The sequence below is a fragment of the Lacerta agilis genome, chromosome 16 (assembly GCF_009819535.1).
Source record: "Lacerta agilis isolate rLacAgi1 chromosome 16, rLacAgi1.pri, whole genome shotgun sequence".
Classification (NCBI taxonomy): Eukaryota; Metazoa; Chordata; class Lepidosauria; order Squamata; family Lacertidae; genus Lacerta; species Lacerta agilis.
The window spans coordinates 6228873-6254893 of NC_046327.1; the positions used below are offsets into that span (position 1 = coordinate 6228873).

The following is a 26021-nucleotide window of genomic DNA, read 5'->3' on the forward strand; positions in this document are numbered from 1 at the left end:
CACTTTTTTTAAGAAGGAGGCTTCCAGACTGACTGTGTGAACTTCACAACAAGTTGCTAGGCAATGACTTGACCTCCTGTCCTGATTCACTTAAGACTTTGGGGCCCCTTCACAACTTTGCGGTGGTGGTTGTTGTTGCTATTTTAATCATTCTTCATTATTTCCCTGACTTTGATGGATATGCAGAATGCTGTTGGGGATTTTAGTCAGCCCTGTAATATTTGCTGCGGCAAACTTTACAAAGCACAGAGTGCGGAGAATTAAACAAAGGGACTTTAAACTTTGTGTCTGAGCATTATTATTATTTTTTGTCGCAGCGTGGTGTATTGGTTAGAGCAGGGGTAGTCAACCTTTTTCTACCTACCGCCCACTAATGCATATTTCTTGATGGTAAAATTTCCTTACCGCCCACCAGTGCTCGATGGAAGGAGGATTCAGCTTGTGCCGTAGAACCCACTACCGCCCACCTAAAATCCTGAAACGCCCACTGGTGGGCGGTAGGGACCAGGTTGACAACCTCTGGGTTAGAGTGTTGGACCAGGACCTGGGAGAGCAGCGTCCGAATCCCCACTCAGCCATGAAGCTCACTGGGTGAACCTTGGGCCAGTGACCGTCTCTCAACCTAACCCACCTCGCAAGTTTGTTGTGAGGATGGAATGGGGAAGAGGAGAACCATGTATCCCGCCTTGAGATCCTTGGAAGACTGTTGTTGTTGTTGTTGTTGTTGTTGTTGTTGTTGTTGTTGTTGTTGTTGTTCAGTCGTGTCCGACTCTCCGTGACCCCATGGACCAGAGCACGCCAGGCACCCCTATCCTCCACTGCCTCCCGCAGTTTGGTCAGACTCATGCCAGTCGCTTCGAGAACACTGTCCAACCATCTCATCCTCTGTCATCCCCTTCTCCTTGTGCCCTCCATCTTTCCCAACATCAGGGTCTTTTCCAGGGAGTCTTCTCTTCTCATGAGGTGGCCAAAGTATATAAATGTATATAAATGGTATATAAATGTCATAAATAAATTAAATGATAATAACTTCCCCATGGAAGCCCGCTCTTTAATGCTGAATCAGAGCACATACCGTGTTTCTCCTAAAATAAAACATAGCCATAAAATAAGCCATAGCAGGATTTCTATTCATTTGCGAAACATAAGCCGTTCCCCGAAAATAAGCCATACCCTGAAAATAAGCCATAGTGACGCGGCATCTCCCATTAAAACAGCCTGGAGAGGCGTGGCTATGCAGCAATGCAGCATACCAATGCGACGTGGTTAAAATAAGACATCCCCTGAAAATAAGCCATACTGTGTTTTGTTGAGGGAAAATATATATAAGACGGTGTCTTGTTTTAGGAGAAACATGGTAGCAATCCTCCAAAACCCGAATTGCTACAGAATTAAAGAATGGGTTTTCCTAGGGAACGGGGTGGGGAAAAACAAACAAGGAAACAAACAAACAACAACAATATTCGGACTGCAAACCTGTGCCTAGAAACCGAAGGGCAAAAGGGATGAATGGATAAGCCCGGAGTCCTGAGACATCTTTAAAACAATTATTATGGTGTACAATTTCCTGGACTTGAGTCATCAGATGCTCTCGACAGCTGAGCCAACAGGCTTGGCTTACCTTTAACTTTATACATGAGGCTAAAGGCTCCCTTTACGTGCGCAGAACAAGGTCTGGCATGAAAAGAACTTCCTCCCTCATTTCCTTAGGAAGGTAATTTGAACACAACTTATCCTTCCATGCACTTGCCTTTAGGGATTTGCTGCTGCGAATATAGAAATGAGTCATTGTATTGCATGGATTGCCAGACAAAAAAATATTTACCGTATTTTTCGCTCCATAAGACACACTTTTTTGTCCTAAAAAGCAAGGGGAAATATCTGTGCGTCTTATGGAGCGAATGGTGGCCCAGGGGCCAAAAGAGGATCATGCCTTTTATTTTACAAAGAGAAAAGGGGGTGTTGAAAGGATCCTGCTGAGCAGCTGATCAGCAAGAGATCGGGAGAGAGATAAGAGTCCCCGGCTCCCTTTCAGCCCAGCCCTCCTTTGTTGAATGTGCTGCAGAGGAAGGTTGTTTGTTTGCTGAGCTGATCCTCAAAAAAACAGGGTTTTTCCCTTTGCAAAAAAAGCTGCAAAACTTTTAGCTGATCCTCCCAAAAAAAAACCCCCAGGGCTTTTAGAGGAGGAAAACCAGAAAAATATTTTTTTTTCTTGTTTCCTCCTCTAAAAACGAGGTGCGCCCTATGGTCCGGTGCGCCCTATGGAGCGAAAAATATGGTACATCTTGTTTCGGTCTCCGCATATGGATGTGTCTAAAGATGTTTCTCCTGATAATCTACTTGTGGAATACATGCAGTGTGATTCCCCACCACAACCGCTGCTAAATTAATCTGCAACCTATTTGATTTACAAGGCCTGGCTTGATTCTGTAAGGCAGGAAAGGGGAACTTCTGTTCCTCCAGATCAGGGCAGTCCAACACACATCCCGAGGGCCACGTGTGGCCCTTGAGGCCTTTTCTGGCGGCCCTCTTTGCCTGCTCAAGCAGTAAGGTGTAAAAAGAATAATAGAATCATAGAGTTGGAAGGGACCCCGAGGATCATCAAGTCCAACCGCTTGCAATGCAGGAATACGCAGCTGTCCCATATGGAGATCAAACTTGCAACCTTATCAGCACCAGGCTCTCACCGGTTGAGCTATCCAGGCATGATCGGGATGCAATTTGTATATTTTATTCATGCAACAGAAGCCAGCTTTTTGACACAAGCCTTTATTTTAGCATGATAGATAGTTGTGGAATTTCTTTTGTAGGGTATGCATAATTCTGTGTACAGGACTGTAGAACTGGGGATAAATATATAAAGGTAAAGGGTAAAGGGACCCCTGACCATTAAGGCCAGTTGCGGAAGACTCTGGGGTTGCGTGCTCATCTCGCACTATAGGCTGAGGGAGACAGCGTTTGTCCACAGACAGCTTCTGGGTCATGTGGCCGGCATGACTAAGCCACTTCTGGCGAACCAGAGCAGCGCACGGAAACGCTGTTTACCTTCCCGCTGGAGTGGTACCTATTTATCTACTTGCACTTAGATGTGCTTTCGAACTGCTAGGTTGGCAGGAGCTGCGACTGAGCAACAGGAGCTCACCCTGTTGCAGGGATTTGAACCGCTGACCTTCTGATTAGCAAGCCCTAGGTTCCGTGGTTTAGACCACAGCGCCACCTGCGTCCCTTACACACACACACAAACACAAACACACACACACACACACAGTGGACCCTCCAGTTACGTACCACTCTGGTTACATAACTTTCAGGGTACGAACGTGGCAAACCCGGAAGTGTATTCTTCTGGGTTTCGCCTCGTGCGCATGCACAGAAGCACTCTATCGCGTGTGCGCAGAAGCAGGCCTCTGGTTACGGATTTTTCGGGGTGCGCACGGACCCCTGGAATGAATTAAATCCGTAACCAAAGGGTCCAATGTATATGCGCGAAAGTACAACAAACTGACATCTTGGTATTGGCGCCCTCCCTGTGGAAGAATGCCCTCCTGTCAGATGTCAAAGAGATAAGCAACTGTTTAACTTTTAAAGACATCTGAAGTCAGCCCTGTTTAGGGACGTTTTTAATGGTTGATGTTGTATTGTGTTTTAATATTTTGTTGGGAACTGCCCACAGTGGCTGGGGCAACGTAGTCAGATGGGTGGCATATTATTATTATTATTATTATTATTATTATTATTATTATTATGCTTGTTTTTTTGCCTTCAATGATTAGCTTGACTTTCAGCTGTTTGATGAGCTTTCCAACAGAGAAATCCCCAAAGTTTTGACCAGTGGTTGACCACAAATTTATCTTCTTCCATGTACAGTTTTCGCCCGAATCCTGAAAGCTCCCGAATCCTACAATGTCAGCTTTGGCTCTGTGGTGACTCTGCGGTGTGCAGCAACAGGCATTCCAACCCCTACGGTGACATGGCTTGAAAACGGAAAAGCCGTAAGTGTCTTTGCAGTTGCTGGGAACATGTGTGATTCTTCAGCTGAGGTCTGGAGGCCACATTCTGTCAGCTGGGCCTCGGGGAGGCCAGGGAGCAAATAAGGAAACATGCAAAAAAAATGCTAACGGCTTTTGCAAAGTAAATGTTGTTGTTCAGTCGTTCAGTCGTGTCCGACTCTTCATGACCCCATGGACCAGAGCACGCCAGGCACCCCTGTCCTCCACTGCCTCCCACAGTTTGGCCAAACTCATGCTAGTCGCTTCGAGAACACTGTCCAACCATCTCATCCTCTGTCGTCCCCTTCTCCTTGTGCCCTCCATCTTTCCCAACATCAGGGTCTTTTCCAGGGAGTCTTCTCTTCTCATGAGGTGACCAAAGTACTGGAGCCTCAACTTCAGGATCTGTCCTTCCAGTGAGCACTCAGGGCTGATTTCTTTGAGAATGGATAGGTTTGATCTTCTTGCAGTCCATGGGACTCTCAAGAGTCTCCTCCAGCACCATAATTCAAAAGCATCAATTCTTTGGCGATCAGTCTTCTTTATGGTCCAGCTCTCACTTCCATACATTACTACTGGGAAAACCATAGCTTTAACTATATGGACCTTTGTCGGCAAGGTGCAAAGTAAATAGTGATGCTGAATGAAAACTCAACTCTTTCTACCTTCCGACGGAGCTAGACTGAATGACTTATCAGCCCTGTATCAGTTTTGACTGATACATAAATAGTTGATGTGAAGCATGCACAAAACTTGGAATAACTATAATACTAATTATTAAAAAAAATGTCCAGAAGCACCTTAGAGACCAACTAAGTTTGTTCTGGGTATAAGCATGCACACAAAAGCTTATACCCAGAACAAACTTAGTTGGTCTCTAAGGTGCTACTGGACATTTTTATTTATTTATTTCGACTGCATCAGACCAACACAGCTACCTATGAGAATCTATAATACAACCCATCTGTCTGGGTTGTCCCAGCTACTCTGGGCAGCTTACAGCATATATAAAAACACAGCAAAATATTGAACATTAAAAACTTGGCTCAAGGGTTGCCTAACTCCATGCACTCCAATGTTTCTCCAATGAAAATAGGGACGTCCTAAGGGAAAGCGGGACATTATGGGATCAAATCAGAAACCGGAAAACAGCTTCTGTAAAACTGGGATTGTCCCTGGAAAATAGGGACACTTGGTTGGAGGGTCTGCGAGCCGGATAGGACTGCTGAGATTTGCGGCAGCTGCAATGCAGGAAAATATGTGAATCGCTCAAAACAAGAACTAAGAAAGCGGTCCTCAAGACATCAGAGGTTATGAATTATTAGGCTAAGGCAAAATAATAATAATGAAGGTCTAGAAAGAGTCACTGCAAGGTGTGGGGGGGACCCACGGGTTTAACTCAGGGGGTCTCCCAGCTCAGCTAGTACAGCATGTGATCCTTACACAGATATGTGCTCTGTGCAGCAAGTTAGCTACCGTATTGGCACGGATATGAGCCGCACCCGAATATAAGCTGCACCTTTAAAATTGAAGGGGAGGGAAAGAAAAAAAGAAAAAATACCCGAATATAATTATCTGGGCCTGGCTCCTGGGGAGGAGGGTCTGCGACTGGTCATGCAAAGATATGCCCTCTGTTAGCAATGCTCAGGCACAAGTGCCGATCATTTTGTAGCTGAAACTGTACCACCCACCCACAAGAGGGAGGGACCAGCCTGCTCAGGGTACCCCCCCACCCCAGGATTGCGGAAGTACATAAATCACTGAGGGTAAAGGTAAAGGGACCCCTGACCATTAGGTCCAGTCGTGGACGACTCTGGTGTTGCGGCGCTCAACTCGCGTTACTGGCCGAGGGAGCCGGTGTACAGCTTCCGGGTCATGTGGCCAGCATGACTAAGCCGCTTCTGGCAAACCAGAGCAGTGCACGGAAATGCCGTTTACCTTCCCGCTGGAGTGGTACCTATTTATCTACTTGCACTTTGACGTGCTTTCGAACTGCTAGGTTGGCAGGAGCAGGGAGCTCACCCCGTCGCGGGGATTCGAACCGCCGACCTTCCGATCGGCAAGCCCTAGGCTCTGCGGTTTAACCCACAGCGCCAAGCTAACTGGGCATAAAGAAGCCCCATGAGAATATACTCAGGGGCCACAGAATACCGTGTGTCTATTGGAGGTGGGGAAATAGAAAATGCGAGATGGGGATTGAATGGAATGAAAGCGAACATAGCTGGCTGGAACTCTGAACAGGAGCACTTTGCGCTGCAACCTTTTGTGGCAGGCCCCACTTGCACTTCCCTAATTTTGTTGAGCTTTGTTATCAGTTACAAGGCATTGCTCTCTCTCTCTCTCTCTCTCTCTGGAAGGAACGCTATGAACTGAGTGCATGGGGACCCATGATAGGGAAGTATCAGCTTTCCCGCCAAAGTACAACAGCTCTCTGCACTCTTTTTGTCAGTGGAATGGCTGTAAAACTGGATCTGAATTTTTAGCCTAAATATATACTTGGTCTTGTCTCAAGTTTAATTCCTAAATTGATATATTTTTTAATTTTTGATTTTTAAGGATAAAAAAGTGATTTCTAGACAGTGAGTGGCAGGATTTTTGTACAAAATAAATTGCAATAATTTACCAGGGTCTCACATTTCAAGTTGAAAAGCTGCCCAGACTAAAAATGCAGCCACTTGCAATGTTCACGAGGCTTCCTGCAGCTATTTTCTCCTCGTTTCCACGGTGCAAATGGCAGAGTGTAGTGCTAAACTGTCTTCCAAGCTGGTCTGCAGTTAGCTGTGCCAAAGCAGTAAGGGATTGTTTTTATCTAATGGGAGCTTGGCGACAGAGCTTGCCCCCATAACCGAAGCTCTTTTCAATTCTCCCCGAGTTGTATTCCTGCCCCTGTGAGTTCTACCAGCGAACGTGGCAAGGAAAGTCTCCTTGGCTGTGTGGTCCAGGCTGAGAACGGAGCCTTCTGACTCACCCTTCTGAGTTCTCACATTTCCTTTCCAAAATCTGCAGCCAGGGCGGAAAGCCACACACACAAAAATTTCCCTGACTTGACAGGGTCCCTTTAAGACGAAGAGGAACAGAAGGGCAGGGGTGTAGCAAGGTAAATTGGTACCCGGGGGCAAAAAAAAATTGTCACCCCCGCCCCCGAGGCATGGGAAGGTCAGGTGGTACCCGGTGCGGAAAATTTATTGTCAACCCCCCCATTGATTCCCCCCCCGCAAAAATGGTTTTACGTTATTTCATATTTTCTTACAAAGGAATAATAACAAGTAATAATAATAATAATCTTTTATTTATATCCCGCCCTCCCTGGCCGAAGTCGGGCTCAGGGTGGTTAACATCAGATACATAACATTGGTATAAAATCAAACAATAATTAAATTCCCTCCTAAAAACATCTCAAAGTCAAATTAAAGTCTAATTAGATGGCTTTCCACAGTAATAATAATAATAATATTTATTATTTGTACCCCGCCCATCTGGCTGGATTTCCCCAGCCACTCTGGGCGGCTTCCAACAGAAACCAAATACAACAATATCAAACATTAAAAACTTCCCTAAAAAGGGCTGCCTTCAGGTTTTTTCTGAATGTCAGGTAGTTGTTTATTTCCCTGACCTGTGATGGGAGGGCGTTCCACAGGGCGGGCGCCACTACCGAGAAGGCCCTCTGCCTGGTTCCCTGTAGTTTTGCTTCTCGCAGTGAGGGAACAGACAGAAGGCCCTCGGCGCTGGATCTCAGTGTCCGGGCTGAATGATGGGGGTGGAGACGCTCCTTCAGGTATACAGGACCGAGGCCGTTTAGGGCTTTAAAGGTCAGCACCAACACTTTGAATTGTGCTCGGAAACGTACTGGGAGCCAATGCAGATCTCTCAGGACCGGTGTTATGTGGTCTCGGCGGCCACTCCCAGTCACCAGTCTAGCTGCCGCATTTTGGATTAATTGCAGTTTCCGGGTCACCTTCAAAGGCAGCCCCACATAGAGCGCATTGCAGTAGTCCAAGCGGGAGATAACCAGAGCATGCACCACTTTGGTGAGACAGTCCGCGGGCAGGTAGGGTCTCAGCCTGCGTACCAGGTGGAGCTGGTAGACAGCTGCCCTGGATACAGAATTAACCTGCGCTTCCATGGACAGCTGTGAGTCCAAAATGACTCCCAGGCTGCGCACCTGGTCCTTCAGGGGCACAGTTACCCCATTCAGGACCAGGGAATCCTCCACACCTGCCCTCCTCCTGTCCCCCAAGAACAGTACTTCTGTCTTGTCAGGATTCAACCTCAATCTGTTAGCCGCCATCCATCCTCCAACCGCCTCCAGGCACTCACACAGGACCTTCACGGCCTTCACTGGTTCTGATTTGAAAGAGAGGTAGAGCTGGGTATCATCCGCATACTGATGAACACCCAGCCCAAACCCCCTGATGATCTCTCCCAGCGGCTTCATATAGATATTAAAAAGCATGGGGGAGAGGACAGAACCCTGAGGCACCCCACAAGTGAGAGCCCAGGGGTCTGAACACTCATCCCCCACCACCACTTTCTGAACACGGCCCAGGAGGAAGGAGCGGAACCACTGTATAACAGTGCCTCCAGCTCCCAACCCCTCTAGCCGGTCTAGAAGGATGTTATGGTCGATGGTGTCAAAGGCCGCTGAGAGATCCAGCAGAACTAGGAAACAGCTCTCACCTTTGTCCCTAGCCCGCCGGAGATCATCGACCAGCGCGACCAAGGCGGTTTCAGTCCCATGGTGAGGCCTGAATCCCGATTGGAAGGGATCCAAATGGTCCGCTTCTTCCAGGCGTGCCTGGAGTTGTTCAGCAACCACCCTCTCAATCACCTTGCCCAAGAATGGTAGATTTGAGACTGGGCGATAGTTGGCCATATTGGCCGGGTCTAAAGATGTTTTTTTAAGAAGCGGTTTAATGACCGCCTCTTTCAGCGGGGCTGGGAAGGCTCCCTCACAGAGGGAAGCATTCACCACCCCGCGCAGCCCATCGCCCAGCCCCTCCCGGCTAGCTTTTATAAGCCAGGATGGGCAAGGATCAAGGAGACAGGTGGTTGGTTTCACTCGTCCAAGCAGCCTGTCCACATCCTCGGAGGTAACAGACTGAAATTGATCCCACGCAACTGGACTAGACAGGACTCTGGCACTCTCCCGCCCTGGCCCTGCTCCCACGGTGGAGTCTATCTCTTTCCGAATCTGAGCGATTTTATCTGCAAAAAACTTTGCAAACGCATTGCAGGAGATCTTGGGGTCCCTACCAGGCCCCGATGACGAAGGTGGCTCCGATAGATTCCGAACCACCTGAAAGAGTCTCCTGCTGCTATTTTCCGCAGATGCAATAGAGGCGGTGAAGAAAGTCTTCTTCGCCGTCGCTATCGCCACTTGGTAGGCTCGACGTTGAGCTCTAACCTGTGTTCGGTCGGATTCAGAATGGGTTTTCTGCCACCGGCGCTCTAGCCATCTCAACGATTGTTTCATCGCCCTCAGCTCCGGGGAAAACCACGGGGCTGTCCGGGCTCCATGCAACCGGAGAGGGCGCTTCGGAGCCAAACAGTCAATAGCCCTGGTTAGCTCCACATTCCAGCGGGCCACCAGGGAATCGGCTGAAAGGCCATCAACATGGGATAAAGTATCCCCTACCACTCTCTGGAAACCATTTGGATCCATTAAGTGGCGGGGGCGGACCATCCGAATTGGTCCCACCTCCCTGCAGATGGGAAGGGTTGCGGAGAAGTCCAGTTGTACCAGGAAGTGATCTGACCATGGCACTTCTTTAGTTTCACTTTTTTTTAATGTCAGATCACCAACATCCATAGAGGTGAATACCAGGTCTAAGGCATGTCCTCGGCTATGAGTTGGACCAGACTTATTCAGGGACAGCCCCATGGAGGCCATGCTTTCCACGAAGTCCCGAGCGGCCCCTTGTAAGGTCGTGTCGGCATGGATGTTAAAATCCCCTAGGACGACCAAACTAGGTGACTCCAGGAGAACATCCGCCACGACCTGAAGCAGCTCGGGCAGGGAATCCTTGGTGCAGCGGGGAGGTCGGTACACCAAAAGGAATCCTGTACTGCCCCTATTGCCCAACTTCCAGAACATGCACTCAGAGAACTGGGTCTTCCCAATAGGACGCCTGGTGCAAACTAATGACTTCCTAAAAATCACTGCAACCCCCCCTCCCCGCCCAGATGGCCTGGGTTGCTGTGCGTAAGAGAAACCTGGTGGACAAGCAGCGGCAAGGACAGGCCCATCCGCTTCATCCAACCAAGTCTCTGTTACACATGCCAGGTCAAGTCCACCATCCACAATCAAGTCGTGGATGGCAGTGGTTTTATTCAACATTGACCTGGCATTGCACAGCAGCATCTTCAGGTCATGTGGGTATCCCTTGCTGAATCCAGTATCCGTCCGGTCAGGACCAGACCCGGAGGCAGGAATAGTCCTCAGACAACGACTAAACCTGCCTCCTCGGCAATGACATGGTCTGGTCTTAGCGTAACTCCTCCTCCTGCCCGTGATCACTGAGATCGGTTGTCCCAGTGCATCCCACCCTGTGGAACCTGCCCCAGCCATTTTGTTGGCCGGGACCCCCTCCCAGGCAGCCCTGACCCCACCCCTTAAGAACAAAATTAAACCTATATAAAAACAGAAAACAAAACACAACAATACAAACCAAAAACTATAAAAATTACAAGTAACCAAAATTATACAAAACTCAAAACCCCACTAAACATCTATCCCACCCCCACAACAAGAAAACTTAAAAAGATGAAAAGAAATAATAATAATAATAATAGAAACATTTTAAAACATTTAAGAAAAAAAAGAAAAAAGAAAAAAAACATTTAAAAAAGAGCTGGACAGCAGCAGCACTCAGGCACTCAGGCAGGGGGGTCCTCCTGGGCAGCAGCAACCAGCAGCAAAGCAGAGGCAGCAGCAGTCCTTTTATGGCCTTACCAGGCCCCGCCCTGGGCCAGATGGTGAGTGGCAGGAACGGGGCCCTCAGGCACTCAGGCAGGGGAGTCCTCCTGGGCAGCAGCAACCAGCAGCAAAGCAGAGGCAGCAGCAGTCCTTTTGTAGCCTTTTCAGGCCCCGCCCTGGGCCAGGTGGTGAGTGGCAGGAACGGGGCCCTCAGGCACTCAGGCAGGGGGGTCCTCCTGGGCAGCAGCAACCAGCAGGGTTAGGGTTGGGAACAGTAAGTGTTCTCTGAACTGAAATTTCAACCTTCATGACATAGGAGCCAAGTAAACAGCTATTTTGGTGGAGGAGGGTCAAGATATTAACTGATATGCATGAAATTTCATACAATCCCTAGTATAGTATGATAAGACCTTCGGAGCAGGCATTTTTTAAAAAGATAAAATAAAGTAAAGTTAAAAAAAAAAAATCAAAAATCACCCCCCCCCCAAATTGTTCCTTGATAATTTGTCACCCCCTCCATTATGGAATCCGGGGCGGCCCACCCCCCGCCCCCTTGCTACGCCCCTGCAGAAGGGAAAGGAAGTTTGAGGGGCCACATTAAATATCTTAAGGGCTATCACATGGAAGATGGAGCAAGCTTGTTTTTTCCTGCTGTGGAGGGTAGGACTCGAACCCATGGCTTCAAGTTACAAGAAAGGAGATTCTGACTAAACATCAGGAAGAACTTTCTGACAGTAAGAGCTGTTTGACAGAGGAATGGTTTCCCACGAGAGGTGGTGGATTCTCCTTCCTTGAAGGTTTTTAAGTAGCAGTTGGATGGCCACCTGTCCTGGATGCTTTATCTGAGATTTCCGCATTGCAGAGGGTTGGACTAGATGAACCTTGGTGTTCCTTCCAACTCTATGATTCTGTAAATCTGGATCTGGTCCACATTGTCATATGTTGTCAATTCATAACTGTCAACCTTTTCCTTTTTTTGCGGGAAATTCCCTTATTATAGCATTGGGAAACAGCAGGGAGGGTTGACAGTGTGTGGAGGAAAACCTTAAACGCGTTGCAGAGTTCAGCAGAGTTCCCAAAAATAGACCAGAGGCAACAGTACTTCATTCAGCAGAGCTTTACTTTTGCTGAAGGCAAATGTAGTTTAAAGGTAAAGGTAAAGGGACCCCTTTACCTAATGTATGGAAGAGAGAGCTGGACCATCAAGAAGGCTGATCGCCGAAGAATTGATGCTTTTGAATTATGGTGCTGGAGGAGACTCTTGAGAGTCCCATGGACTGCAAGAAGATCAAACCTATCCATTCTCAAAGAAATCAGCCCTGAGTACTCACTAGAAGGACAGATCCTGAAGTTGAGGCTCCAGTACTTTGGCCACCTCATGAGAAGAGAAGACTCCCTAGAAAAGACCCTGATGTTGGGAAAGATGGAGGGCACAAGGAGAAGGGGATGACAGAGGATGAGATGGTTGGACAGTGTTCTCGAGGCTACTAACATGAGTTTGGCCAAACTGCGAGAGGCAGTGAAGGATAGGCGTGCCTGGCGTGCTCTGGTCCATGGGGTCACGAAGAGTCGGACACAACTGAACGACTGAACAACAACAACAACAACAACAACAAAGAGACCCCTGACCATCAGGTCCAGTCATGTCCGAATCTGGGGTTGCAGCGCTCATCTCGCTTTACAGGCCAAGGGAGCCGGCGTTTGTCTGCAGACAGCTTCCAGGTCATGTGGCCAGCATGACTAAGCCGCTTCAGAGCAGCGCACAGAAACGCCGTTTACCTTCCCGCCAGAGCGGTACCTACTTATCTACTTGCACTTTGACGTGCTTTCAAACTGCTAGGTTGGCAGAAGCTGGGACCGAACAACGGGAGCTCACCCCGTCGTGGGGATTCGAACCGCTGACCTAGCAGTTTGATAGTCACCATGACCTTAATTGGGAGAAAACTAATTCAAAGCAGCTGTACTCAGCTTCTCTGAATGTATAACCCAAACAACCCTTAAACCCTTCTGCCTCTGCTTCTCTCACACAGAGAACCTTCTAGTAGCTTCTAGGATTAATCAGAATAGGAAAGCATAGGAAGGATCTTTACACATAAGAGGAATACTTTGTGCACTAAGAAATGCAGTCTGACAACATGTCTCGCTGAAAGTGTGTCTTTGACCTCCTCCTTGAAGGCAGGGAAATCTGCCTTTATCCTATGGCAAATAAGGAAAAACAGTTTAAACCTGGGACTTTATTAAATCTGGTGCATTCGCCTCTGACATTACAGCACCTCGATGGACTCAATCAGAACTGGGTTCATGCCCTTGAGGAAATTGCTTCTGCACACTAAATCCAGAGAAGTGATTTCTGATGAAAAGAACGACCTGGTTAAATATTTTGATCAATGGAATATTTAGACAGAAACAGGAAACCTGACACCCTGTGGATTAACTGACACCGGCACTTTTTCACCAGACCAACTTCTGGCTTGCTCTCAGTATTTGCATAAGCATGCCTATTAATGTAGGGATTATGTGCTCCTAATGAAAGCGAACAAGTGGCTCTAATTGCTGGTGTGAATCAGAGGAGGGTATAAAATATCAGCGTTAAATCACTGGCTCTTCAACACTTTCTCCCTTATTCGTTTCCTAGGCAAGAGAGCCACATTAATGTACTAATATTACAGGATTAAATCATTGGCCCTAACCTCACAGTCCATGTCCCCCCTTTGCAAGCAGGTTGGTTATTTATAATTAAAAACAGTCGTAATCTACCGTGCTACATATTGAAGGGACCACGAGACTCATCTAGTCTGACCCCCAGCAATGCAGGGATCTTTTACCCAACATGGGACTCAAACCCACAACCTTGAGATTAAGAGTCTTGTGCCCTATTGACTAAGCTATCCCAGGTCCTTATTAAGTTTCTTTAAAAAAAAAAATTATTTGCACCCTGCCCATCTGGTTGGGTTTCCCCAGCCACTCTGCACTGCTTTCAACAAAATATTAAAAATACAATAAAGCATCAAACTTTAAAAACTTCCCTAAACAGGGCTGCCTTCAGGTGTCATCCAAAAGTCAGATAGTTGTCTATTTCCTTGACATCTGATGGGAGGGCGTTCCACAGGGCGGGTGCCACCACCAAGAAGGCCCTCTGCCTGGTTCCCTGTAACCTCATTTCTCGCAGGGAGGGAACTGCCAGAAGGCCCTTGGAGCTGGACCTCAGTGTCCGGGCTGAATGATGGGGGTCGAGACGCTCCTTCAAGTCTACTGGGCCGAGGCCGTTTAGGGCTTTAAAGGTCAGCACCAATACTTTGAATTGTGCTTGGAAATGTACTGGGAGCCAATGTAGGTCTTTCAGGACCAGTGTTATATGGTCTCGGCGGCCACTCCCAGTCACCAGTCTAGCAGCCACATTCTGGATTAGTTGTAGTTTCCGGGTCACCTTCAAAGGTAGCTTAATTTAGGCTTAATTCTGTTTTATCTCTCACTGCATTTGTTGCATGAGGGTCCCATCCACTTTAACAGCCATGCACAATCCTGGGAATTGTAGATTGTTAAGGGTGCTGGGAACTGTAGCTCTGCAAGGTCAGCACCCTTAAACAGATGGCAGCTCCCAGGATTCTTTGCAGGGAGAGGGAGCCATGACTGTTGAAGTGGTATAAGTGTGCCTTAAATGTCACCTAGATCTACCTTTCATTCCTAGTTTTATTCGTTCATGTTGTGTTGGCCCAACATTCATTCATTCATTCATTCATTCATTCATTCATTCATTCATTCGGTTTATATGCTGCCCTATAGCTGGAGGTCTCAGGACGGTTCACAATAAAAATCACAATATATAACATCAAAAACAAAAATAATCCGATAACTCCTCCCCCCAAAAAGAGCTACCTTTAAAAGGGTGTAGGATGTTGAGCGGTCAACTAAAGGCCTGGTTAAAAAGGAACGTTTTTGCCTGGTGCCTAAAGGTGTGTGATGAAGGCGCCAGGCAAACTTCCATGGGGAGAGCCTTCCACAAACTGGGAGCCACTGCAGAGAAGGCCCTGCTCTCGTGTTGCCACCCTCTGGACCTCTCAAGGAGGAGGCACACAAAGAAGGGCCTCAGAAGATGATCTCAGGGACTGGGTAGGTTGATATGGGAAGAGGCGGTCCTTGAGGTATTGTGGTCGTGAGCCATTTAAGGCTTTATAAGTCCAAACCAGCACATTGAATTGGGCCCCGAAACTAGTTGGTAGCCAGTGCAGTCTGACCAGGATTGGTGTCATATGCCCAAACCGTTTTGCTCCAGTAAGCAACTTGGCCGCTGAATTCTGCAGCAGCTACACTTGTTTTGCTTTTATATTCTGAGGACCTGTGGTTTTTACCCAAAGCGGGTTCTCCTTCATGGACAGCACGTGTTGCGGTGGGGGCCAGCAAGTCACCCCTCTGTTGCTGGGCGGGATTGTATAGATGGCCACTGCAGTGATTCGGCTCTGGGTGCAGTTGGGGAGATTTCCATGTTGCAATTGTTGATGGACAGCCCAGTGACTATATATTGCTTCGCTCGCAGCATGATATACCTCTTTGCTGCGTGCACCGGATCACCCGCCCCCCTCCCTATTATTAGGCCTCTGCGTATGACCTTGATATGCCTGTCATGGGGTCGTCTGCTTTTGAGGCAGGGGCCTGGTAGGAATTTTTCCATTTGGCTGATTGGCTGGTGCCATCTGGTTTTCGCCTACTGCGTAGCAATTAGTCGCAACTTGTAAGGTTGGCGGTTAGGCATTGGTTATTATTGGTTAGTGGAGGGGCAGGGTTGGCTGTGCCTGCCCCTCCAATGCTGCTGCTGCTGCGCGGGGAATTCCGTTAAAGGAATCCAGGGGCTCGCCATGCTTGTCCGTATCCCCTGGTTGGGGGCCAGGGCCCACGCAAGAGCCCCTGGGAGCATTAGGGGAGAACGGGCGCACATTCTCTCCCCAAAGTGTTTCCCCCTTTACTGACTCCACAGGCGGGTGGATGTCACTTCTGTCCCCAGCGGGACAGATAGTCTTAACCAATGCCTAAGCAACCACTCACGTATTTTGTATTTTAATAAAGTTGTGGCCAAAATTATGCCAAAAAACCTTAAACTTAAATTTCTGTGTGAAGTGTGTTTCATTTGAGGGGTGGTTTGGGGACCTCGACGCGCAACACATCTGAATCGTTGCCCGTTTGTTTTAGGTCTCAGCAGGATCCATCGTAGAAACCGTCAAAGACCGAGTGATCGATTCTAGGTTGCAAGTGTATGTCACCCGGCCGGGTTTGTTCACCTGCATAGCTACGAACAAGCACAGCGAGACTTACGGCACAGCGAAAGCCGCGGCCACTATCAATGTATCAGGTATGCTTTTGGAGAAAGAGGCAGTTGCGGGGGAACCGAATGTCCTTTAACTTCTGCGTGGGGTTTCGCTCGCACACAGAGAGAGACCTCATAGAAAGTTGAAGGGCTCGGCTTCCTTGTAATTTGCAGCAGGATAAATTTGATCTAGGAGTGCAGCTCATTCCCGGCTCTTTCTTCCTATATTATTACACTTCAGAGGTTGGCACAGCTATAATTTCCGACATATTTGCTGCCGTCCTGGTTACGGTGTCCCAAGACACTCTGTAAACTCATCCAGGAGGAGGAAATGACTGTGGAGAAGCTCTCTATATTAATATCACCTAACAGCCATGTGAAAATAGTTCAGGGAGGCACGAACATCTTGAGTATTACTTACATGAACCGGGAACAGGTTAGTCCCAAAGGAAAAGTATATGGAATACCAAAGTGTTCAGGGAAAATGTTGTGGTCCCCCATTTACCCTTCTGCTCACAATGTGTGCAGCAGGACGAGGTGCAAAAATAACGCCGAGATTACTTTGATCTTGTGTGTGGTCTTCATTTATTAATTTATTATTTGTATATACAAAGAACTAAAGAAAATGATTAAGTATCCTTTCAAGAAAAATACGGAGACGTTCCTGCTTATTTTGAAATTTTGTTTTATTATCACATTTTTGTATTGCGTTAGATTGTTATAAGATGTACATTTTGTTGTTTCTTCTGCTTGTAAACCGCCTTGAGTATCGCAAGATAGAAAGGCGGTATACAAATGAAAAGTTATTATTATTATTTATTTGTGTAAAGATGTAAATCTACCGTATTTTCCGGCATATAAGACGACTGGGTGTATAAGACGACCCCCAACTTTTCCAGTTAAAATATAGAGTTTGAGATATACTCCACCGCAGATTCTCCACCCGGCGTATAAGACGACCCCCGACTTTTGAGCAGATTTTCCTGGATTAAAAAGTAGTCTTATACGCCAGAATATACAGTATTTTGAGTACAGCACAAACAACACTGGCCGTTTCACCTCTCTCTTTCTCTCTTTCCTCCTCTCGCTCCCTCCAACGCAACTGTTTTCTTCGGATGGGCCTCACGCTTGCGCTATTAGAATGGAGGTAAGGGTCACCTGGGAATGGATTTTGCTGAGATTGTGTGACACGAACAGGGCACATGGAACCACCTGGTAAGCAGGTCATGGAAATTTTCCTGCTGGGGTGGAAATTAAGGATATCGGAACAGAGGAAGCTGCCTTACATGGAGTCAGAACTTTGGTTCCTCTAGCACAGAGTTGTCTCCGTTGACGGGCATTAGCTCACGAGGATTTCAGACATGTTCCGCTCCCTGGTGATGCCAGGAATGCTCTACGCATTTGATGTTTTTGGGCGATGTGTGGCTGCTATTAAAAGCAACATCTGAAATGCCTGATGTGAAACCATCCCATTGTGAGTTACCCCCACTCAGGGGCGTAGCAAGGGGGGTGCGGTAGGTGCGGCCCGCCCCGGGTGTCCCCACTGAGGGGGGAGACAAAATGGCGGGCGGCACTCACCACTGGCCCTGCAGCACACCCAAGCTAAGTGTCTCGGGTGCCCACAGGCTCCACTCTGTCTGCCCTCTGCCTTCCCACCAGCTGCAGGGCAGCTGAGGCCCCGCGGTGTGCCCCATCCCTATGGCTGCCACGCACCCTGTCCCCATGGGTGCCGCATGTCCCGCCCCGCCCCACCCCTCCCTAAGGGCACCGTGTGCCCCATCCCTATGGGTGCCGTGCGCCCCAGGTGCCAGAGAGTCTTCCTCCGCCGCTGACCCCACTTTTGCTAACAGCAGTCTGTGGAGTGAAGGGTTTTAGGGTGTCACGAACTATAGGGAGGAGCGGAAAGGTGAAATTCCCACCACCACTTGGCAAAGGGAGGAAACGAGAAGCTTACTAAGTGGTGAAATGCATGAGATTGTAAGTTACCGACTGCTATTCGCTCATTGCCTTGCTGTTTATCTTCGCAAACTCCTTCTAAGCCTCGTAAACCAACAGCGTTTGGAACGATGGAAGGGATTAGTCGAAACAAAATAGAAAATTCTTTCCAGTAGCACCTTAGAGACCAACTAAGTTTGTTATTGGTATGAGCTTCCGTGTGTAACTGAAGAAGCGTGCATGCACACGAAAGCTCATACCAAGAACAAACTCAGTTGGTCTCTAAGGTGCTACTGGAAAGAATTTTCTATTTTGTTTCAACTATGGCAGACCAACACGGCTACCCACCTGTAACTGGAAGGGATTAGGTTCCCTTTGGTTTCAAGCTAATATGTTTTAATTGTTATAGCAACCCATTGCTGTTGTTGGAGAATACAAGTCAAGCCAGAGTCAAATGTATTTGTTTTTAGCTGTAAGCTATTGCAGAGCTCTGCATCAAAGCAGAGGTAAGAATCAAAGTAGAACAAATTCAAAATCTGAAAAACATAAAAAATAAAAACACCAACGTTGCCAGACCTACTCTCAATACAGGGACCCAAAACGAAATGGCATCAGATTCATCGAACCATATGAATCTTGACAATAACTAAGCACATTTCAGTCACAACCAGGGCAAAAGTTGTTGATTGTGTGCCTCTTTTCAGTGCAAATATTGTAATCTCCTAGCAACAACTGTATGAAGAATCTGACTGGATCTAAAAAAAGGGAAACACATTTTTCAGTCTCAGGTTGATAATGTCAGAAAAGACTAAGATGTAACCTTAGTGTTGGCCAAAATAAACTAATTATGCATCTCTTACTTTAAAAAATAAAAATAAAAATCCAGTTTTGTAATTGCTGCCCTAAATCTGATAGAAGAAAGGCAAATAATTCATGGAAAAGCCTTCAGGATGAATCATCTTTCTAATCTTCCGAAACCATGTAATTTGTTTATCTGAACATGATTGGATCTGTTCCGTTAAACAAACATTTGGGAGCATGTCTTCAGGAATTTTCAGTTACATAAACCAACGGTTGAAAAACTGTTAAGTACACTCTTTGTTCTGCCTGAAATATGCTGATTTGAGGCCTTAAATAAAACTCAAGACATGCTCTTAAGAATATTTAGGACGGTTGTAAAGATCTTATTCTGAAAAGACTCAAATCTAATAGATCCATGTTGTTTTACCAGCACGCCATTCTTCTTGGCTTTTAAAATTTAGGCGACATATTGTCACAACGATTTTTTTAAAAAATATTATTATAAAGCCACACTTCTATAACAGAACAAAGTACTACAGTGTAAAAGGAATGTTCAAAACCAGGCAGAAACGTCAGTAAAATTAATTCAATGAATGCAACCACTGAATTTGTGCGCATGTATCATTCATGAAAAGAGATTGAGCTACACACAGGAGAAACATTAATCTTGGCTCGTCTGCTATGTCCACGGGGACATTGCACTGCTATCAGGTTACTGTCGTGATTAATCACTTCCTTTTCTGCAAACACGAGCAAAATTTTTTTTTATCCAACCCTGTTAGTATCCCAAAAGAAATGGAGTCAAGGGAAAAAGTTGCAACCTTGGTATGGAATGCTGAAAGAGAGAGAGAGAGAGAGAGAGAGAGAGAGAGAGAGAGAGAGAGAGAGAGAAATCAGTGTCCCCACAGCTGGAAAGCATATTTACACATATTGAGTGTTGGGGAAACCTTGAGTCATCTTGTCCATGGCAGGCAGCTCACTTCCTTCAAGCAAATAAGTTGGTGATGGATGTCAGCCGAGGGAAGGAAGTTTTTTAACGGAGGTGCAGATAGCTCCGTTGGCATTTCCAAATATTTGGGACTGATATAAACTGAACTCTGTGACCTTTGTGTAAAATGACACAGAACGAACAGCAATCATGCTTCCAGTTAGCTATGATCCTCCTGTGGTGTAGTGGTTAAGAGTGGTAGACTCGTAATCTGGGGAACCGGGTTCGCGTCTCCTCTCCTCCACATGCAGCTGCTGGGTGACCTTGGGCTAGTCACACTTCTCTGAAGTCTCTCAGCCCCACTCACCTCACAGAGTGTTTGTTGTGGGGGAGGAAGGGAAAGGAGAATGTGAGCCGCTTTGAGACTCCTTTGGGTAGTGAAAAGCGGGATATCAAATCCAAACTCTTCTTCTTCTTCTTCTTCTTCTTCTTCTTCTTCTTCTTCTTCTTCTTCTTTCATGTTGAGCTGGCGAGGCAATGAAGAGACCCATCTTTGAATTTCCATCTTCATCGTCCCCTTGCTCTCTAACCAGCTAGGCTTCAGAATGCCTTTTCGCTTCCCCTTTGCCTTAGAAACAGCCTCTGCCATTAGCCTTCACACATACAAGTAACATGCAGAGAGTGGAAGGGGCTTACCTGTGCTGGCCCCGCCCACTCCCAAAATCACTGTCCTGATAGTAAGAGCTGTTTGACAGTGGAACGGACTTCCTCTGGAGCTTGTGGACTGTCCTTCCTTGAAGATTTTTAAGCAGAGGTTGGATGGCTGTCCGTCCTGGATGCTTTTGCTGAGATTTCTGCATTGCAGGGGCTTGGACTCGATGACCCTTGGAGATACCTTCCAACTTTGACTCTCTGATTCTATCCCACACTGTGAGAAGCCTCGACTGACTGATATGGAGAAGTGTGCTTCATGCCTTTTGTCAAATGAATTAATATTTAAGAGGCACTTGATTTCTTTTACCAAAAAACAAACAAACCACTTCTGCATGCCTGAAGTACACAGTGCCTTTGCAAGATAGATGAGATTGATGGCCAAATCAACACGCAATTAGCTGATAAAAGTATGGAGCAGTAGCTCATGAAGTACAGTCGTAGCTTGGAAGTCAAACAGAATCCGTTCCGGAAGTCTGTTCGATTTCCAAAACGTTCGGAAACCAAAGTGCCGGCTTCTGATTGGCTGCATGAAGCTCCTGCAGCCAATTGGAAGCTGTGGAAGCCCTGTCGGATGTTCGGCTAACATTCGAAAACCGGAACACTCACTTCCGGGTTTCGGTTGTTCGGGATCTGAAACGTATGAGTACCAAGGCGTTCGACAACCAAGGTACGACTGTAGTTCGCTGGAGACGACCGGCGTGCAGTACTGAATACTCAAGGAGACCAAACACCTTTATGCTTAGTCTATAAAACCACAAAGAGCTAACTTGGAATTCTTAGTATTTTCACGTACATCTAAAATTAAACAGGTTAAACAAAGCTTTGTTTATGATGATACAGCATTTAACAGCAAGTCATGTAGCTATTATTCTAAAACTTAGGCCACATGTCAATATCCAGAACCTCATGCAAATAATTTCTTATGGTGATTTACCCGGTACTTCCTTTGCACTGAAACGAATGAAGCAGGTTTTGCAGGCACAAGAGCTCTGTAAGACGAGGGAGAAGCTGTCTCTGCAAGGCTGCAAGCTTGAGACTCTCCCATCTCTGGCAGGGACTCTGTTCGAGTGAGAACAGGCATGCGGTTACAGAGAAGTTGCTATGGCTTGTTATAGCCCCTTGGCAGCCACAAACCAGCACAGCGTCAAGTTAACCGCCCTATGCATCCACCATTGCTTCACAATACCCTCCGACCTTTATTTTGTGTCGGGCAGAAGCTCTGAAAGGGGAACCTATCCTGTTCCATTGTCGTGTGATTGGCAGCAGAAAGCATCCCTTGCTCAAAAGTCAAGGGATGGAGCCGGCAGGGATGGAGATGTTGTGGCGACACACATAGAGGTGAATTCGTGAGGGAGGCTAGCGACCTTCTGAGCCTTCACTATGGCTCAGTTGGTAGAGCGTGAGACTCTTAATATGAGGGTTCGAGCCCCACATTGGGCAAAAGATTCCTGCATCGCAGGGGGTTGAACTAGATGAACCTCATAGACCAGGCATGGCCAAACTTGGCCCTCCAGCTGTTTTGGGACTACAACTCCCATCATCAGCTAACAGGACCAGTGGTCAGGGATGATGGGAATTGTAGTCTCAAAACAGCTGGAGGGCCGAGTTTGGCAATGCCTGTCATAGACCCTTCCAGCTCTACAATGTGGGAATGTATAGGAGTGTGGATGAATATATATTATTTTATATATATCATCCCAGCTTGTGTGAGCAAGCTCCAAACTTAGCAGAGCTACATTCCCTTTTAAAACACAGCAGAAAACGGTTGCATAGGCTTGCTAGAGCCTCTATAAGAAATATATATTCCTGGTATATTCCCCTTCTTCCCTCTTAAAAGTAAAGACACAACACAGTACTGATTATAAGATATAAAAGAGTTTACTTACAGTCATCCATGAGTTACAGTACAGGCTCAAAGAGGCAGATAAGCTTAGATAAATATATTTACATGTGGTGAAGCTGTTTCCATAGGGGAACAGGCTTCACCTCTGCTCCTCTCAGCTGCAAGCTGAGAGAGAGAGCATCCTGCTTGTTCAAAAGATGAGGCAAAATGGAGAGTGATCTTTGGGATCATGTTCCCAGGTAAGACCACACCTACTTCTGGTTCCTGTAACAATAATAATAATAATAATAATAATAATAATAATTTATTATTTATACCCCCGCCCATCTGGCTGGGCTTCCCCAGCCACTCTGGGCGGCTTCCAACAAAATATTAAAATACAGTAATCCATCAAACATTAAAAGCTTCCCTAAACAGGGCTGCCTTCAGATGTCTTCTAAAAGTCTGGTAGTTGTTGTTCTCTTTGACATCTGGTGGGAGGGCGTTCTACAGGGCGGGTGCCACTACCGAGAAGGCCCTCTGCCTGGTTCCCTGTAACTTGGCTTCTCGCAGTGAGGGAACCGCCAGAAGGCCCTCGGCGCTGGACCTCAGTGTGCTGATGGTATAGTCTGCAGATTTGTCTGCACAATTTGTCAACACTCAGAAATCCCCATGTGTGTGTTTTTCTCTTCCCCCCACATCAGACTCTACAAGGGTGATACAGGCTACTGCAGCACATACCGAGGAGAGGTGTGTAGCGCTCTGTTGGCAAAGGATGCCTTTGTTTTCTTCAACGCCTCCTATGGAGACCCAGAGGAGACCCAAGAACTGCTTGTCCGCACAGCCTGGGCTGAGTTGAAAACAGTGAGTCCTTTTTGCCGACCAGCTGCTGAGTCCCTGCTGTGCCATTACATCTTCCAGGAGTGCAATCCCTCCAGGATCGGAGCTGCTCCAAAACCTGTTTGCAGGTAACACAAGTGAGCAAAACAAACAAACCTGATCCTCATCCTGCCCCCCCTCACAATTTCACCACATCCTGCAGGATAGGGTAGGGTACACATGGAGAAATACAAAGAACTATGTCGTATTTTGGATATGGTTTTGGAATTACATTCCAAATTATATTTTGAAATTCCTATTATATTTCCCCCCAATACAGGCATACCTTGGAAGTCGGACGGAATCCGTTCCGGAAGTCAGTTTGACTTCCGAAATGTTTGGAAAGCAAAACGTGGCTTCTGATTGGCTGAAGGATGCTCCTGCAGCCAATCGGAATCCGTGGAAGCCCTATCAGCTCCCAAAAATCATTCAAAAACCAGAACACTCACTTCTAGGTTTCAATTGTTTGGGAGCCGATTTGTTAAGGAGCCAAGGCGTTTGAGATCCAAGGTACGACTGTATATTTTATCGATTTTCATGATGAAACAGTGACAATATAGAAACAGGTAAGTTACCCCTCTGCCTTCCCACCCACAGAGAAAAAAGCAGTTGCAAAGCTTTTGAGAATACCCAAAGCAGAAGAATTTAGAGTCTAAATTGCAGAGGACAGAAGCTACTTCTTTCTGCCTGTGTTCCACAGTCTCAGTAATGCAGACAAAAGATGAAGACTTTGTATACATCACTTAACGTATTCTTATCGTTTCTCTATACTAAGCTGTTATAACTTTTTGTCAGGATAAAATCTGTAGTATATGTAAGGAGTGCTTTTGGATTGACCATTGTTACATGGGATTTTGTGTTCCAAAGAAGGATTTTTACTTTAATTTTAATAATAATAATAATAATAATAATAATAATAATAATAATGCCCAGATAATCTTGATCGTTGTCATCTGATATTTCTTAAAGAACCTAAACTGTGTACCAGGCCTTGTAGAACAATGAAAAATCAACAAGATGCCTACTTAAAACCTGAAGTGAGACAAGACAGATACTGTAGAATAGGAAATGGAGAGAGGAATTCCATGGTTTGAAAATTGGCTTTTTAAAAAACAAGCCGTAGTTAAGGTTACCTGCAAGTTAGTGGGTTTGGACAAATTTATGAAAAAATTTAAAAGTTAGAAAAATGAAAGCAAAAGCTTCCAAATTCTTCCTTGTGGCTGCATGGAAAGAAGAGGAAGGAGAAGGGGAGCTCGCTCACTTAGTCATGTTCCTGACACAGCAAGTTATGTTTTATGAGATCTGAATGCAGCTACTATGCCAGTAACAAAAAAAATAAGAGGCTAAAAGTGAAAAATGAAAACCCATTTAGAAGTTGCAAATGTGAGTTGCTTTGAAATCAGATTATTTATTAATTGGCAATTGGCGTCGACAGTGACTGCTGTGTATAAATATTGCTATGGTTGTGCCTCAGTAGATGTGGAACAAGAAGTTAAGTTTTAATCAATAGTACTATCCAATATTGGAGACAAATCGCAGGCATTGTATGCTAGACATTCCTGAGCGTTTGGCAAGGCTTGGCTCGGCGTCTGTTTCATTCCCACCACCCACCACCCCTGACTGGAATGCTGCAAGTATCCTCAGCTAATTAGGGGATCAGGCCCAAACGAACCGCATTGGCTTGGGTTACTTTGGTCATTATTCCAGATCAAATGCGCATTTCATGACTGCGTTTATTATGAGCTTTCGTGTGCATGCACACTTCTTCAGATACACATGCACACGAAAGCTCATACCAAGAACAAACTTAGTTGGTCTCTAAGGTGCTACTGGAAGGATTTTTTTATTTTTTTATTTTGTTTTGACTATGGCAGACCAACACAGCTACCTACCTGTAACTGCGTTTATTATGGCATTGATCCAAAGTGTCGTTTCAGGTGTGCCCAAAAGGTCATATCTGCTCTGTGGCATTTCTAGATACTTTCCTCTGGACCTGCCCGCCCACAACTGCTGTCATGTCATATCACAGACCGCTTTTGCCAGTCCCCGGGGGTCCCTAAAGCTATTTGCTATTCAGTAACCAACCCGAGGCGAGAGCCTTGCTGGGCGTGCCCTACTTGGAACCAATCAGAGAGCTCCTTGGATCCCAGCCAGCGAACCCTTTCATACCATGAATATTTACGTTGACTCAAAGGTCATTCTGAAAACATTAAGCCTTCCCAAATCCATCCTAAAGCAGGGCTTTCTCCCCAGAGGCTTGCATGGGGCTGGCCAGCCGCCGCTACTACCACCTGTTAATTTGAGTGAGAAGTGTGGCTTTGTCTTTTGTTTATAAGAGCATTTATCGGGTCATTTTTAGATGTGACCTCCGATAAATAAACAAACAGTCCTGTCCAATTCATTCTTTCCATCTGACTCTGATTTCCCCAAATAAAGTGGGCAACCAGCAAGCCTGTGTTTTCATAGGAAAGCAATGGAACCTGCCAGTGCTCCTTGCTATCGATGGAATACAACCTATATCCTTTCTTTCATCATTGTTAGTCAATGATTGGTGCATAGCTATTGCCTGGTAGAGAGCCAGTCGCTAGCATGTAGTAAAGAACCAGAAGCTGTTCTCTTGTATGAACGTCCTGAGTCATAACATCCATGGGGTTTGCACCTGTTTGCTGTAAAGTGGGGGTGGGATGGGATGGGAGAGTGGGGAAGGAGGGTCAAGTTGAGTAAATCCAGATACTCTT

At 46.4% G+C, this 26021-nt stretch overlaps 1 protein-coding gene across 4 annotated transcripts in view; it reads left to right on the forward strand.

Moving 5' to 3' along the window:
• Window positions 1-26021, forward strand: part of MUSK (muscle associated receptor tyrosine kinase) — a 59501-nt gene that overhangs the window by 12633 nt on the left and 20847 nt on the right. For 2 of the 4 annotated variants that reach the window (XM_033173454.1, XM_033173455.1), the window contains 4 exons: window positions 3868-3992; window positions 16090-16249; window positions 17345-17351; window positions 23109-23372. In XM_033173454.1, the coding sequence (XP_033029345.1) occupies window positions 3868-3992; window positions 16090-16249; window positions 17345-17351; window positions 23109-23372 (556 nt within the window). Of the gene's footprint in view, window positions 1-3867; window positions 3993-16089; window positions 16250-17344; window positions 17352-23108; window positions 23382-26021 lie in introns of those variants that run through there. The other 2 variants (XM_033173456.1, XM_033173457.1) reach the window with 2 other exon arrangements.